The 17,546-nt window shown below is 39.5% G+C and overlaps 1 protein-coding gene across 1 annotated transcript; it reads left to right on the forward strand.

Moving 5' to 3' along the window:
* On the forward strand, positions 1 to 2,494 carry LOC146470737 (uncharacterized). The gene is made up of 3 exons (XM_085121720.1): positions 1 to 35; positions 206 to 294; positions 1,314 to 2,494. The coding sequence occupies exons 1-3, from the start codon at positions 1 to 3 to the stop codon at positions 1,661 to 1,663; spliced, it is 474 nt and encodes a 157-aa protein (XP_084977846.1). The 3' UTR covers positions 1,664 to 2,494.
* The last annotated feature ends 15,052 nt before the right edge of the window (positions 2,495 to 17,546 follow it).

Below are 17,546 nucleotides of genomic sequence, written 5' to 3' on the forward strand. Positions count from 1 at the left end.
ATGATCAATCATCAACTTCTACTTGTTCAGCCGAGGTATACCCAAATAACAATCGCTATTTAAATAGAAATTTGATGCCAGATGAAAATATGGATTTATTGACCACTCATTGATATCATTTTCTTTCTTGACTAATGCCTTGCAGTAGCGATTGGTTCCCATCAGACCATCCCGCTCAGTAATGCAAACACATCCGGGATATCAGAATCTCTAACAAAGACGGGGAGTACTGGATCGACCCCGAGAGGAATGGAAACCCTTTAAAAGTCTACTGTGACTTAACAACTGATGGAGGTAGGTCTGGGATTGCGTTTCCCTTAAGAGACACTGAAGTTCCCTTTCCCCACTGCAGCCCCCTAGTAGGGTGAATGCAATGGCTTCTGGAGTTAACATCTAATCCTACTTAAGGTGGGGGTAAACATGAATTTGAATGAAATTTCAGGTGGTTTAAAGAAGGGATAAAAGAAAGAAAATTATTTTTGGAACACCAACAGACAGTTGCCCCCAACGCAAGAGCACACCAGGTTGGTAGGGGACTGTTTGGGTGTCCATATATCCATTTTTAACCGTTCAAATTCTAATTTTTAAACAACATCAAATCTTAACTATTTGTTATTCTTCAAGTTTTACTACTCTTTTGAGAAAAACTGTCTCCTCCCAAATTCACCTACAAATCACTAAAAAGTTTACAAAACTCCCCAAAACATTGATTTGTGTGTGAGTAGAGGGTTTTTGTATTGATTGAAACGCGAACGAGATATTTTAAGTGGCGTGAAAACGGCTTTTAATGCCAATAGTGTGGGTTCACCACAAACGGAAGGGCACCAGGCCGCCAACTTCGCCGGGGTAAAAAAGCCTCCAAACATTTTGCCCAAATGAAGCATATGTCTCTTGCATAAAAAAAAACGCGCACGTATTCGAAATAAACACATTTTGACTAGTTCACCGTTTCCTAACTAAGGTTTAGCCCATGCACCCTGCTTGGGTTAAACTAAAGTTACGTTCCGTTGGTTTTGATCTTCCAGGCGTAAATTTCTTTACTATCGTTACATTACTAAATATAGTTATTTTATAGTGAGCATTGTCTTGACCATAATTTATAGCCTTTGTGTGACCCCTGCACCAGTTACATTTTTTTGTTTTGGATCATCGAAGCGTAAATTTCTAGAACAAACAGAGGAGCGGTCACATTACCTAAATAACTCACTACAGTTACCACTGTCTTAAACTGAAGACAAAATATAGGTAAGGGTAGATGTGACCACAACCAACATTTCATCACCTGATCATCCCTTGAAACTTGCTCATTTCAGGTGGATGGCTACTTGCTTTGAATGTAGTTATTGGCAGTCCAGCCACCCGCCCTCAGTTGTCAAAAAAGACGTCATACCGTGGAATAAGCGGTTACCAAAGCAACAGGATGGTTGTCAAAAATAGCGCTATGAAGGAGCTGCGAGCGCACTTGTCTTTCACTCAACTGAGATTCCACTGCAGAAAGCAACAGGTGGGACGTATATTCCACGTGACCACAGCCACTAACAGCTCTGGGGAAGCTGTAGTCCAGTACTTCAGCGGTCAGACAAATGTCTTGCCTGGTTCATGTGGCTCGTTTGTGAGAATGGAGAATGACAACTCGAGCTTAGCAAATAGTTGTAATCAGTAGGCAGCTAAAAAATGGAGCTCTAAAGACTGTGGCGATAATGGCGACGGACGACTCTACCATCACGTTGCCATTGTATTTGGTAAATACCACTGGCTTCTTGGTACATTCCAAAATAGATGGGAATGTGATGACCTCAGAGTTGGCTTGTCGCCAGGCGATTTCTGGAAAGTCTTTGTTCGTTAGGAACTGATCGGGTCGATAAATCGGTACTTGTAAATTAGCATTACCAACCATGATTTCTTTTTCCACCTTTGACCTTTGACATTACACTTACACAGGCCTCTTGCGGCGGTCAAACATGCAGCGCCTGCGAATTCTGATCGGTGAAAAGAAGAAATCCTTATCCGGCGCAGTCACTAAGGCTGATTTTTGCTGTGATTGTTTCCATAAAGAAATCATCAACCACATACCTTAAGTTTATGTTTGATGACTCCGCCGTTTCAATTTCTACCAATGCCTTTTGTAAAAGGCCTTTTTGCAACTCATTTATTTTATTGCTCATGTACAAATAGAACATAGAAGACAGGGGCTCGTTTGCTTTGACTGTTGTTTGAACGAGGTCTGTCTACCATTGTACCGTACGTTCGGGAGATTCCTTAGCTGTTAAGCAGTGCTTTCCTGTGGTGGTTTCTATTATGCTGTACAAGGTGATGGTAACGTTTGAGTCTCGGGATCAGGGAAATCCTAAAGTGTGACTAATTCCAACTGAAGAAAGCTATTGCGCATTACTTTCCTGTGGTACTTTCTATTATGTTGTCAAGGTGATTATAACGTTTGAGTCTGTGGATGAAATCCTAAATTGTGACCATTCAAATAAAAGCTACTTAGCAGTACTTTCCTGTTCTGCTTTTTATTAATGCTGTACCGAGGTGATTGTAACGTTTGAGTCTCGGGATGAAATCCTAACGGCTGCGACCATTCAAATGAAAGCTACTGCGCAGTACTATAATTTGGTACTGTTTGTTTTACTGTACAAGGTGTTTCTAACGTTTGAGTCTCTAGATGAAATCCTTAAATGTGACCATCTAGATGAAAATGTCATATGCAAAGTAGCGCGATTCTGCGGTGTTGCTTCTTATGATAGTAAGCGGTGGTTCTAAGTTTTCAGTCTGTGGATGGAATCCCCATGTTTGACCTTTTAAATGAAAGCTAATAAGCAGTACTTTCCTGTCACTGTTTTATATAGTTGTGCTGTAAAAGCATTTGAGTCGAAGGATGAAATCCCAAAAGTGTGACCATTCAGGATCCCTTCGTTTGTAGGATATGTCATGCGTCAGCACCACGAGGCTCAGTTAGACTGTGGATCGAGAAAACAAAGCACAACTCAATTAGACAATGATGGTAACAACATCAACAACACATTCTCTATTTAAACACAAAAAGGTTTTAAGTATAAAAATGCTTGTGCGGTCGTGAAAGGTAAATCCTACATTTCAAATGGTACAGTAATAGTGATCTTTAGGAGTAAGAGGATAATAAGAGAAAGTAAACAAAGTTGTGTATTGAATATTAAAACATAATAACATTACGGTGTAATGTCTGGGGAGTGATTGCACAGACTGGACGTTAAAATCAATTTCTTTAAATACTTTATCCTTTTTTACCTTATTGTAGAAAACCTGAAAAGTAAATCCATTGTACTTTCAGATGGCGTTCCATAAAATAGCACCTTTATGGCTAATAGAATTTTTTTTGAATAGCGCTACAGTAATCGTATTATATCCCAGGGGCCCCACTCACATATTTTAATGACGGGGGGGTCCAACAATAACAACAACAATAACATAAGCGCAATTTACTGCTTGTGTGGCATTACGGGATATTTCTGAGATTGTAATCTATTTGAAAAGTAATTACCGGCACTCCACCAAAGTTGAAGCTGGCATGTTTTAGCTTTCCAGAAGATAAATAATAAAATTTGCTGATGCAAAACCATTGAGGGATTTTTTTGTGTTTTCTTAAAAATGTAGGGATTTATTTTGGGTAGACAAATTCTGAAGTTGGGATTTTTTTGGGTATAATGTGAGTGGGGCCCGAAAGCTTGGAGTTTACCAAGTGAGACAGTGCTCGTGGGGCTTCGGCGTGTACTGGGGTAGGTTGCAGATCACTCTGGCGGCTCTACGATGGAGTATCGCTAAAGAATTTAGATGTTGTAAATTATTACAACCTCCCCATACGACAAGGCCATTTAAGACTGAAGGGAGGATGACTTTAAAATACAAATCTAACAGGACTGCTTTGTTCAAGAATGAGCAGGTTCAACTTGTTAGTAAAATTCTTCTTTACACTGATTAGATTCCAGTTTTGACCAGGAGAGTCTGTTATCAATAGTTGCCCCCAGAAGGCGAATGTAATTAACCCACTCGATCCGTTTTCCGCCAACAGCTACAGAATTAAGTGATCTGATGTACTGTTTGTTAATGCAAATCTAACAGGGCTGCTCTGTTCAAGAATGAGTAGGTTCAACTTGTTAATAAAACTCTTCTTTACACTGATTAGATTCCAGTTTTGATCAAGAGAGTCCGTTGTCAATAGTTACCCCCTGAAGTCGAATGTAATTAACCCACTCGATCCGTTCCTCACCAACAACTACAGAATTAAGTGATCGGATGAACGGTTTTCTCTGAGGTAACATTGCTTCGCAATTTGCCGAGTGAAGTGTTAAAGAGTTCTCCAACCACCAGTTATTAAATTTGGAGAGCGCGTCATTTATCGACCGTGTTGCTGATACAATCACGCGGGTTGAATCGTCTGCGTAGATAAATACGGTGCCGGATGAAATGGAAGTCGGCAAGTCATTGGTATAAAAGGCGAATTGTGTGGAGCGTAATACTGAACCTTGAGGAACACCTCTAGTGACATTTAACACTGATGAGCGCTGGACATGAACAGACGGAATATTGAGATCGATTAAATGGCCAATATACAATGGCCGCCAAGCTTATCAAAACTCTGGAATGCCATTATCCAATCAACCAGCAAGGGTATGAGTAGGGCAGGGTAACTTGGGGTTTGGCAAGGCCGGACAACATCCTGCAATAGATAACGATAACTTAATGGATGTCAAGACTTTGCTTTAAGTTATGCCTCGGACGACCATGGAAGCAACAAGCCACCCCGCTTCAACTGTGTGGTCAAAACAACATCCCTTGTCCTTTTCACACTCATCTCGCTGTATTCCAATAGTCACAAATCCATGAGCGCTAAGGACAGACTTCTATAGAAGAAAGGGATATCTGTAGCGGCTAACTGCGCTGGGCCAGGCCAATAACTCGTATTCATTCAGGTAAACTCACATTTAATTTACGCTGGAAGCTGAAACATCAGAGCATCTGTACGTCTGAACGATACGCTAGCTTACAAACTTTGCGCAAAATACAGAAATACAAGCAAAACAACCGAGCGAAAGCCATACTTGCAAGTTATTGTGCCTACACTCCGACGATCGCGGTACAAATCTAGAAATTCGTACGCTCACATGGCGAGAACAGGTATTACAAAATGCTATAATCTGCGTAGTCGGACTACTACAAAACCAAAATTGAAAAGGCGGGCACGGCTCAGCTATTTAAAGTTGTTGACAGCTTGTTCATTTCAAGATCTCCCTACATCTCTTGGTTGAAAATTCAGTCAATGATTTTTACGTTCAAAGGATATCGAATTGTACTTTTTGGGACGATCTAGAGAGAAACTCTGGACGCTTTACACCCCCTGCCGCTAAGGAGCCCATACGATCACCGCCCTCACTTGTTTCTTGGATTGAGGAACACGAGCTGTACTATGACTCAACGAATTATTAAAAAATTATCAACGTACTTTCAAGCAAATCTTGTCCACTTGATCCAGTGCCAACTCATCTTCTAAGTCACTGCGCTAATTATAACAGACATTAGTAACGAATCCTTATGCGCTGGTGTATTCCCAGCTGTACTAATAAACTGTCTTTAGTGCGTCGAGTTTTGAAGAAACCTGATCTTGACAAAGATGTTCTTAAAAATTGCCGACCTGCTGCAAATATTCCTTTGATGGCCGAAGTTATTGAAAAGGCTGCTGCGGCTCAGACGCATTTCTACTTGGAGACAAACCACTTATTGCCTCAGTATGCAATCAGTGTATCGGAGACATCACTCCACCGAGACTTCGCTTTTCCGAGTTATGAATGATGTACTAAACCTTTGATCTTCGTCAAGACGTTGTCTTTATAATATTGGGCCTGACAGCTGCCTTCGACACCCTTGATCACACTCTTCTCAAGGACAGACTCAGCAATTACTTGGATTTTCATATAGTGTGTTCTAAGATGGCCACCTTTATTGTATAAATTACTACAAAACAAATAGAACCAAGGGTGATCTCCCCTGAAAAGCTCTTACAACTGAGCTTGCCGAGATCATCCTGCTACTAAATAAGTAACTGTAGATTCAATTGATGTAAGTAAGAAAAGTGGCAAAAATAAATAAAGTGAAGTGAAGTGAAATGGTTCTCCTCTTACCTTCGATAGTTAACAAATAGTCCAGTCCGTAGTCTCCGCTCATAATCTGAACAGTATATTTTATGGAGATGACTCGCAAATATATATTAGCATCAACCCTAATGATCAATCATATTGACCATTAATCACCCTCCGACGATGTGTTACCCATGCTATGGCATGGAACACACAATAAGTGGCTATGCAATCCTGATAAAACAGAAGGTATTCAATTTATTTCTCGCTTTGTCAGGCATCCGATCATTAGAGATTTTTTGCTTGGTGATACCACTGTATATATATCGGACCGAGTATGTAACCGCAGTGTTATAATGAACAAGGAACTCAATCTTAGCCACCATCATCGCCTCAACGTGACGTCCAAGAGAGATACATTGCCACTACGATCAATTGCCCGCCTGAGGAAAGAGCTGTCTAGAGGCCACCTGGAAATGCTGATTAATGCATTTGTTGTGTCCCATTTAGATTACTCTAATAGTGATTACCGTCACGGTGGCTTACCTAAGCGTGTAACTGTTAAACTTCAAAGCATTCAGAATTCTGCAGCACGCCTGATCTCGTGGATAAGACTATCCGATCGTATAACTCCAGTCTTGAAACATTTTCATTGGCTTCCGGTTGAAGCACGCATCGTTTTTAAGGTACTGTTCTTAACTTAAAATATTCTTAATGGACAAGCTCCTGGCTATATGGCCTTTCTTATTACTAAATATCAACCAAACCGTATGCTTCACTCATCCAGCAGTCTTTCTCTACTTCACGTTCCGACAGTCGAGACAGCAACTTATGTATTGAACCTACTTTCTCCTTTTACGCTCGAGAAATATGGAACACGTTACCACAAGACATCAAATCTTCTGAAAGTTTCTTAATTTTTATATCTCGCCTTTAAACTTAAGAATACAATTTTGCATAAGTTATGTTTTTGCAATAGCTTACTATCTATTTACCTACTAGTTATCTATTTACCTATTTATCTACGTAAAACTTATTCCTTATTGGTGAGAAAGAAGACGGCGGGTTAAAGATGTTTGCCTTTCTTTTTATGAGCAAATCGCTTAAAGTGACTTGGGCGTCAAGATTTTCTCGACGAAAATAAAGCACAGTTGAAAATTATACCAAATTACTTAACTAAACACCTTGGAGGTCTTAAGTTTTTATTATCTTGCAATTGCAAATTCGAAGAACTTCCACTAAATGAGTGACCTCCCTTCTACCTTAACATTTTCAATATTGGGAAGAAATCAGGCATATCACAGTACCCAAACATACGACAACGTTAAATGAAATAATTATCTGGAATAACTCTGACATTAAAGTGAATGGAAAAACAGTCTATTACCAACCTTGGCATTACAAAACTGGTGGATCTCTTGGATAATCAAAACAGGTTTTTAGCTTTCGAGAATTCAAACGAAAGTATAATGTAAAGACTACTTTTATCGATCATTATGGTTTAACTCATGCTTTGGTCCCACTCAGGACTAGAATTCCAGTGACCGGAATGCAAAAGCAGAACTACAACCTCTACTGGTACGATAGCCTCAAAAACATCACAAACGCATCGTTCATGAAATTTTTGTCAAAACAAATTTGTACCCCCCAATACACAGGAAGGAATGTTAAGCCAAGGCGTCAAAGCCTCGGAGCTACCAAAACTTTACCGATGCCCCTTTGACACGACAAAGGGAGTCAAACTAGCACTGTTTCAATTTAAGATAAATCATAACATCGTCTACACCAAGGATAAACTTATGAAAGCTAAAATGTCTACCAGCACCACGTGCTACCTATGCAATCTTAGCACACATACTTTACAACATATGCTAGTAGACTGTCCCTTTGTCAACATTTTTGGAGATCCTTTCGCACATGGTGGTTTATTATGACAAAAGTAAATAAATCTCAATTTATCTAGAGAGTCAATCCTGTATGGTTATTTTCGCTCTTCCAAGTTTAAAGGTTTAACAAATCTAGCATTACTCGTCGCAAAATATTTCATATATAAGTGCTTCTTAAACGAGAAATACTTAGATTTCGAACTCTATAAACTACAACTGCGTGAGAAAGCCCTCACGGAACAATTTATAGCCACCAAAAACAACAGTATCACTGTGTTTAACAACAAATGGCAACCCTTTATCTCAAAAAATAATTATTTCTGGCACAGTCTGACGCGGTCGCACTCCTATCACACCATCCAGTATTACCATTATTGTTATCGGCTACCTATCCATCCTTTCTTTTCTGTTTAGACTCAAATAAGAGTATGTTTCTTTCGGGTTTTTTTAATTTTATTCATTTACTTTTATTATATTATTATCGATAAAGCAGGCATAGCGTTAGTTCGGTAAGTAGTCTGGACATCGTAAGTAATTTCAGTATTGTAAGTATAGTAAGCATTGTTAACAATGTAGATATAGTTATTGTGGTTAGTATTGTGAGTATTGTAAATAATGTTAGTAGTGTTCAGTATTGTAAATGTCGTGTCATGTAAGGCAAATAAAAATTATTTAAAAAAATCAATCAAAATAAATAAATTCATGTTTCAGTTAAGAAGAAAAACTTATTTCTTATACGCAAAGGTTTGGTAATAAATAAGCAAGTAAAAATCAAAGATAAATCGAACGACGCTTCGGAGTCGTCGTGACACTATTTTCAAGTTCAAAAGGGTTAGAATAAACTGTCAGAATTAGTTCCCTGAAGATTAACATCATAAATAGTAGTAGTATATCTTCATTGGAATTAAGCCCCGTTAGTGTCGAGGTAAGGTCGAGGTGTCGAGGTAAATCATTGATATTCCTAAGCGTCGAGTCCATGACGTCATCTATTGTTATAACCTAGGGAAAAAATGCGTTCCTCCATACTAATGAAGTGTCGAGGTTTACTAATGAGCGTCACTCTTGCACAAAGGAAACAATAGACATGCCTAGGCTTGCCCGCTCTATTCCCACCCTGATTGGATCTTAAGATTTATATTGTCTGTTTTGAATAAAAAGCGGTTAGATTTCGAAAGCGCTATCGTTCTTGCAACCGCTTTGCTGGGAAAACTTTTTTCGATTTTCAAAACGTTAGTACCGTTGAAAATGGCTTTTTTCACCAACGTTATTGATCTTCAAGCTGCCTTGAGCGCTTGTTTAACTGTCCGCGACTGGGAGGTGTTGTTTGAAGCCCCGTTTGCTGGGAAAATTTATCTCCGATATTTGAGGTTATTCGTGACGATTATCGATCATTACCGTTAAAAAACAAAACACACACACATATATATACACAAAGTGGCGCTGAAAACTCTATATTTCAAGTTTGTTTGACTATTACAAGACCGTTTTCTCCTATCTATCTCGAGGAAATAAAAAACTATTAAAGTCACGCACCGTTAGTCAGTTAATTATGCGGATCCACGAGCCTTAAGTTGCATACAAATTAGTTCAGTTCTGCTGGAAAACCCCAAGGGAGTATGTTGACGCATTAGTATATAATCAATTTTATATAACTTAACAAGGATCAATTAAAACACGCGACTTATAATTGCTAGCAATAGAACCAGACAAGAGATACCGTTTAAAAAACTTTATTAAAAAACAATAAAGGGTTAAATACACAGCGATTCCTGCCTGCTTAAATTACTTTGCATGTTATGTTTGGCGCGCACTGAAAAAATAAAACACGCTCAGAATATACTGAAAATTCTTTATTTAAATCGTTTAACAATTCAAGTACAAAGCAAAGTTTTTATGACAGCGTTAATCATCTTTATCCTCGTCATCGCTAGGGGGATAGAATGTCATTTTTGATGTCCTTTCATCCTTGTGTGTGATCGCTCCACAATCATAACATCGACGGAGAGATTCCTTGGCGTGCTTTCGTTCAAGAGGAATCTTGTGATCACATATAGGGCAAACTTTACAGTTATCTTCCCAAAAGCACTTAGGACATTTCATGACTACGGTATCATATCCATGTGAACTGTTGCAGTGTCGGCACGGATCATGAACTTTTGCCTGAGCTATTGTTGAATTTTCAACTGAGTCGCTACTATTCTCAGCCTCTTCTTCTTCCCAATCATTTTCCAGGCCGCTGTTATGAGACTCTTCAGGTTGGCTATTTTCAGAACTGGTTTCCTCCTCTTCACTGCTGTCTGACAAGTTTTCATCATTCGCCTCATTACCTGATTCGTCCTCTTTATCCTGGTATCCTCTTTCTTTTTCTAACAAATCGCTTAGAAGTTTTTTATTTTTGACCAGTCGCTTATTCACTCCGAGCTCTGCCAGTCCATCTAGGAAAGTATTGAGCGCACGGGGTTTGGCGACATCTTCGTTATGAGGGAGTAACACATACTCGACCAGCTCTGAGATGTTTGTTACTGGTATTGCGCGCTGGTTTCGGAGTAACAGTCCACTAGGTGTCCAGAACAAGATATTTTTAGAAATAGCCATACTATGCAATAGTTCAGAAGCGTGCTTTCTGGAAACGGCGTTGGAAAGGTTGTTCAAGACATCTTTTATTCTTGGTTCTTCATTCTCGCTTTCATCATCAGAACTTTCGCTTTCTTCATGTTCACTCTCGTGTTCTTCTTCAACCAAATCTATCTTTCTCTTCATATTGATCAGCACTCGTTAAAAGAGAGACACAAATGACCAAATTTCAGAATCCACGTTCTCTTTTATAACATAAGATACCACAAGCTACTAATTGCAGGGGTCAGTAATTCTTGTATAAACCCACTGCCCTCTTGCACAAGGATGCGTTTCTTTGTCTTGTAAGGAACATTTCGCTGAGCAAGATTTAAAAGAGCATCCTTATGCGAACGCAATATGGCCCTAACTTCTTCAGACACTGGTATGTTTTCTGTAAGTACGTTATAAATAACTTGCAATAACGCATGCAACTGTTGTGGAGTAGCTGTTCTCAAGAGAAACTGACGCTGCTTGGAAGGGCAATCAGAAAGGAGCTGAAGGAAACCTCGGTTGTTCTTTACAACGCGAGACATGATCATGGAATGAGTTTAAGAAAGTAAGTTCCCCCTTTTATTGTGTAGGGTGTGGAGGAAACAATAGACTTGAGGAGAAGGAAAACACTAGAAATAAGAAGGAGGAAAAACAATAGAATTGAGGAGAAGGAGGAGGAAGAGGAGGAGAAGGAGGAGGAAGAGGAGGAGGAAGAGGAGGAGGAGGAGGAGGAGGAGGAGGAAGAGGAGGAGGCGGAGGAGGAGGGGGAGTAGGGAAAACAACAGAATTGAGGAGAAGGAGGAGGAAGAGGAGGAGAAGGAGGAGGAAGAGGAGGAGGAAGAGGAGGAGGAGGAGGAGGAGGAGGAAGAGGAGGAGGAGGAGGAGGAAGAGGAGGAGGAGGCGGAGGAGGAGGGGGAGTAGGGAAAACAACAGAATTGAGGAGGAGGAGGGAGAGGAGGAGGAAAACAATAGAATTGAGGAGGGGGAGGAGGAGGGAAAAAATAGGGGTTAATTCTATATAAATGTGACACATTCGATGTTTTTTTCAGTTCACGTTAAGTCTTCACTGAGTTGACATGAGTTGGTTCTGTTCTTTCTGCGAAAAATCCTTTAGTAGAAAAGATAACATGCAAAGACATATGTTTAATAAGCACAATGAGTCGCCGAGTTTCACACCATTCAGAGCTATGCCGTTTTCTCCAGAAAAATGTCAGCGGTTTCGCTTCCAGCATCCTTTTACTTCCATGATTGCCGGGATGACGGGGTCTGGAAAAACGGCCTGGGTTCGATCTCTATTGCAACAAGCTTCAGAGACAATTCACCCTCCCCCGGAGAGGATCGTTTGGTGTTATTCACAATGGCAGCCTGCGTACACAGAAATGCTAGTCGCCATGCCACATATTGAATTCGTCAAGGGCATTCCTAAGGCTTTGGAGCAGGATTCCTATTTTAATGTAAACACACGGAATTTGATCGTGTTTGATGATCAGATGATTGACGCCAGTAAAGACAAGCGAATTGTGAACCTCTTTACTCGTGGTTCTCATCATCGTAATCTCAGTGTGATTTATATCGTGCAGAATCTATTCCATCAGGGAAAAGGTAGCCGCAGCATAAGCCTTAACAGTCATTATTTGGTGTTATTTAAGAATCCACGAGACAAATTGCAAATCTTGACTCTGGCGAAGCAAATGTATCCCGGCCAAACGGATTTCTTTTTAAATCAGTACGAAGAGGCTGTGAAAAGACCTTTTGGTTATCTGTTGATTGATCTGAAAACCACTACCCAAGACAACTGTAGATTGCGAACAAACGTCCTCCCCAGCGAAGAAGGCTTTAACCAAGCAATATTTCAAGAAAACATTCCTCAAGAGCTTTTAAAATATCTGAAGCAGCAAAACATAGCGACACCCCCGGTACTTCCAGCTATGGAAGAAATAAAGGGCAGTATGGATGGTATGCTTTCTCGAAACGATCTCCGGGAAGATGAAAAAGCTAAACGATACTTTCAGTTGCAAAACAGATACCTGGCTTTTAAAGAACAATTAAATTCAAGAACACGACCGGAAGAAATAATCAGCGCTGTTCCAGACTTAACATCAAGGGCACTAGATTCTTCGACAGCAACGGCAGCATTCCCCACTCCCTTCAACCCTTTTAACGTAACACCTGAATTAACACAAGCGGCTATCTCTCAAAAACCATACAAAGAAAGCCTCACGCCTGCACCACCCTCAAACCCTGCTTTCCTGACCCCTCCTCCCACAGTAGAAACCCCATCACAACAAGCCCCGAAGCGAAAAAGGCGTCGGATTCAATTTGTAAATTATTTGGATGATCATGAAGCTCATGGCAAACGGCTGAGGAAACGTCGGCAAAAGAAATTTAATCCTTACAAGTACTCCATGGGTGGAGAAGATGAAGATTAATTAATTTCATCCGCTTAAAATCGCTGTGTATCGGACTCTTTTTTTTTTTCATTGTTTTTTAATAAAGTTTTTAAAACGATATCTCTTGTCTGGTTCTATTGCTAGCAATTATAAGTCGCGTGTTTTAATTGATCCTTGTTAAGTTATATAAAGTTGATTATATACTAATGCGTCAACATACTCCCTTGGGGTTTTCCAGCAGAACTGAACTAATTTGTATGCAACTTAAGGCTCGTGGATCCGCATAATTAACTGACTAACGGTGCGTGACTTTAATAGTTTTTTATTTCCTCGAGATAGATAGGAGAAAACGGTCTTGTAATAGTCAAACAAACTTGAAATATAGAGTTTTCAGCGCCACTTTGTGTATATATATATGTGTGTGTGTTTTGTTTTTTAACGGTAATGATCGATAATCGTCACGAATAACCTCAAATATCGGAGATAAATTTTCCCAGCAAACGGGGCTTCAAACAACACCTCCCAGTCGCGGACAGTTAAACAAGCGCTCAAGGCAGCTTGAAGATCAATAACGTTGGTGAAAAAAGCCATTTTCAACGGTACTAACGTTTTGAAAATCGAAAAAAAGTTTTCCCAGCAAAAGCAATTGCAAGAACGATAGCGCTTTCGAAATCTAACCGCTTTTTATTCAAAACAGACAATATAAATCTTAAGATCCAATCAGGGTGGGAATAGAGCGGGCAAGCCTAGGCATGTCTATTGTTTCCTTTGTGCAAGAGTGACGCTCATTAGTAAACCTCGACACTTCATTAGTATGGAGGAACGCATTTTTTCCCTAGGTTATAACAATAGATGACGTCATGGACTCGACGCTTAGGAATCTCAATGATTTACCTCGACACCTCGACCTTACCTCGACACTAACGGGGCTTAATTCCAATGAAGATATACTACTAATAGTTCTGGAATGTTAAGCAAATAGTTTGGCTAAATTTGAGTCAGATTGGACTTTAAGAGATGGTGTGAATTAAGGGAAACACACAATTTTTCTCTGTTTCCATGGTGAACTTGACTGAAGAGTGACAGTTGTTAAGAGCCTGAAGAAGGAGCCGCTGATCAGTTGTATCCACGTCCTTTGCCAACTCAGTCGTGAAAGATTTACTTAATTTTCTCTTTACATTACAACACCGCTTTGTTACCTCGTTTTCTTTGCTTCCAAAGCTTCGCGTCCTTTCTGCGCCCAACAGGCTGAAGTTACCACCGACAAATGGGTTTTGCCGAGGATATGACTAAATCTCCGCTAACGTCTTTTAACAATGTGACGCCTTCGCTTTTTTTTTTCTTTTCCAAAGCTCTTCACGGTCCATTCTGCTCCTCTCCCTTACCTTCTTGTTATTTCTTCACTCACGCTTTTTCACACCAGGGTACTCGATTTCATACATGCATAACAACGGCTTCTACAATCAGCAGACACCTAAACCAATTTTCGTTTTCTCTTAAAAAAAAAGATATGGTAGTTCTTAATTAGGCAATATTGCAGTAACTAAGTTTTATAACATGCTGTACTAACTCTAAAAATAATTTAAAACATATCACGACGCATACCACACTCTAAAATGATAATACAAAACACATGAATACTACAATGAAAAATTTCATAGCAGATGTTCTCATTAATAAACAAAACAGAACAATACTTAGTATCTTGGCTTGTCAAAGTCAAGGAATATTCTTTGCTGGTAATTATAAAAACTGGGTCATTGAATCGAAATACAATTTCTTGGTCAGTTTAAATAAAATTTCATTAGCCCTTATTGGATATGGGATGATTATAGCCAACTCAGCGCCTTGCCGACAATAGTATCATCTCATAACAAACGCGTGCTAGTGAAGTAAATCTTAATTATTTCAACTGTTAAGTAAACGATTCTGGTACGACATTCAATTCTCGTACCGCAATTAACATCATGATTTCCAGGACTAAAGACGGACGTTACAAAACAACTTTTCATTGGGAACTATAAATTTTGGGAGTTAGTTTTGTTTGTTTCTTCTTGGAAGTAGAAAACTTAACGTGACCGAGATGCTATATTAATTATGTTGAGGAGTTAATTGCGACTTGTTAAAGAGTGTTAACAGCCTGTCCACCCTCGAAGCTGACATCATTTAGCAGGTGCAAGGAAGTTCTTTTCTGAGGAAGATAATTGACCAATTCGCAGCTACACGTTCAGTCTCTTATTGTTCGTTATGGCCAATTGGTGGCTAAGTATGCTGGCGTTTCTTGCTAGTTTGAGCTTACTTTTATTTGCATTTGTGGTGGCAAACTCTGACTTCTGTTGGACTGTTTTTGAATAGCAATCTGGTAAGTAGACTAAAGTTAATCGACCTGTTATGTCCTTTCTTCTAATTTGTCAAAGGCGATAAAATCATTCTATTTTCTTTTCTTAACAGACCATGCTCTAGTTGGCCACGCCATTAAAACGGCTACTGTTAATGACGAGTTCGAATGCCAGTTAAAATGCATTGCCAATGACAGTTGCAAGTCTTTTAACGTGCACCCGTGCAGTTCCAAAGCAAACCGCCGCATTTGTGAGCTAAACAACAAAACCCGGCAGATGAAACCAAAAGATTTCAAACCGGAGAAAGGATCGACATACTATGGCTCTATAAAGGTAAGACAAAGCCGTTATACCTACCAGTGGTTGGACCTTGTCATAACTTATTAGGGACCTTAAGATTGGAATACGCCAGCCCTACAAGATTAAGAATACAAATTCCAAATTTCAAACCACAGTGAACGTCCGCAGAACTCTCTCTCTCTCTCTCTCTCTCTCTCTCTCTCTCTCTCTCTCTCTCTCTCTCTCTCTCTCTCTCTCTCTCTCTCGATGCTTACCAGCAAGTATTAAAGGAGACTGTAGAAACAAGATTAGTGTCACAAGTGGCTCGTTTGCTTTGAACTGTTGTTTGAACGAGGTCTGTGTACCATTGTACCATACGTTCGGGAGATTCCTTAGCTTTCCTGTTGTGCTTTCTATTATGTTGTACAAGGTGATTGTAAAGTTTAAGTCTCAGGATGAAATCCTAAAGTATGACTGATTCAAATCTGTGAAAGCTACTGCCCAGTACGTTCCTGTGGTGCTGTTTATTATACCGTACAAGGTGATTATAACGTTTGAGTCTCTAGATGAAATCCTAAACCGTGACCATTTAAATGAAAGCTACTGAGCAGTACTTTCCTGTGATGCTGTTTATTATACTGTACAAAGTGATTCCGATGTTTAAGTCTCTAGATGAAATCCTAAAGGGTGACCATTCAGATGAAAATGTCATATGTGAAGTAGCGCGATTCTGCGGTGTTGCTTCTTCTGCAAGTAGTGTATGGGGTGGTTCTAAGTTTTCACTCTGTGGATTAAATCCCCATGTTTAACCATTCAAATGAAAGCTAATAAGCAGTAGTTTACTGTCACTGTTTTATATATTGTGCTGTAAAAGATGATACTAGTATTTGGGTCGAAGGATGAAATCCCAAAAGTGTGACCATTCGGAATCCCCTTCGTTTGTAGGATATATCATCCGTCAGCACAACGAGGCTCAGTTAGATTGTGAATCAAGAAAACAAAGTCCATCCTATTTTAAACAATTATGGTAACAACATAAACAGCACATCCTTTACTTAAGCACAATCAGGTTTTAGGCATAAAAATGCTTGTGGGGTCGGGAAAGGTAAAACTACAAGATAAAAAATTTAATATGCATTTGAATTGGTACAATAATAGTGATATTTAGGAATAAGAGGATAATAAAAGAAAATAAAAAAGTCGTGAAATGAATATTAAAACCATATAACATTTGTAAACGGTGTAATGTCTGAGGATTGATTTCACAGACTGGATGTTAAAGTCAAGTTCTTTGAATACTTTATCCTTTTTCACCTCATTGTAGAAAACCTTAAAAGTAAATCCATTGTACTTTGAGACGGCGTTCCATAAAATAGCGCCTTTATGACTAATATGTTTTTTAATCGCGCTACAGTAATCGTATTATGTCTTTTAAGATTGTAGCCGGAAGGCTTGGAGTTTACCAAGTGTGACAGTGCTTGTGCACTTCATAGATAAGTTTAATTAAACGTAATTTGTATTGGTAACTGATTGTATTCCAGTTGCAGTGTCGGTATACCTCATCAGTTGGCGTGTGTTGGGGTAGGTTGTAGATCACTCTGGCGGCTCTACGATGGAGTAGCTCTAAAGAATTTAGATGTTCTAAATTATTACAACCTCCGGCATACGACAAGGCCATATTAAGACTGAAGGGACAGCTCTGTTCAAGAAAGAGTAGGTTCAACTTGTTAATAAAACTCTTCTTTACACTGATAAGATTCCAGTTTTGATCAGGAGAGTCTGTTATCAGTAGTTACCCCCAGAAGGCGAATGTAATTAATCCACTCGATTCGTTCCTCACCAACAACTACAGAATTAAGTGATCGGATGAACGGTTTTCTCTGAAGTAACTTTGCTTCGCACATTGCCCGGCGAGTGAGGTGTTAAGTTTTCCAA

This window comes from Pavona decussata, unplaced genomic scaffold (genome assembly GCF_977016875.1).
Source record: "Pavona decussata unplaced genomic scaffold, jaPavDecu1.1 SCAFFOLD_112, whole genome shotgun sequence".
In the NCBI taxonomy this organism is placed as follows: Eukaryota; Metazoa; Cnidaria; class Anthozoa; order Scleractinia; family Agariciidae; genus Pavona; species Pavona decussata.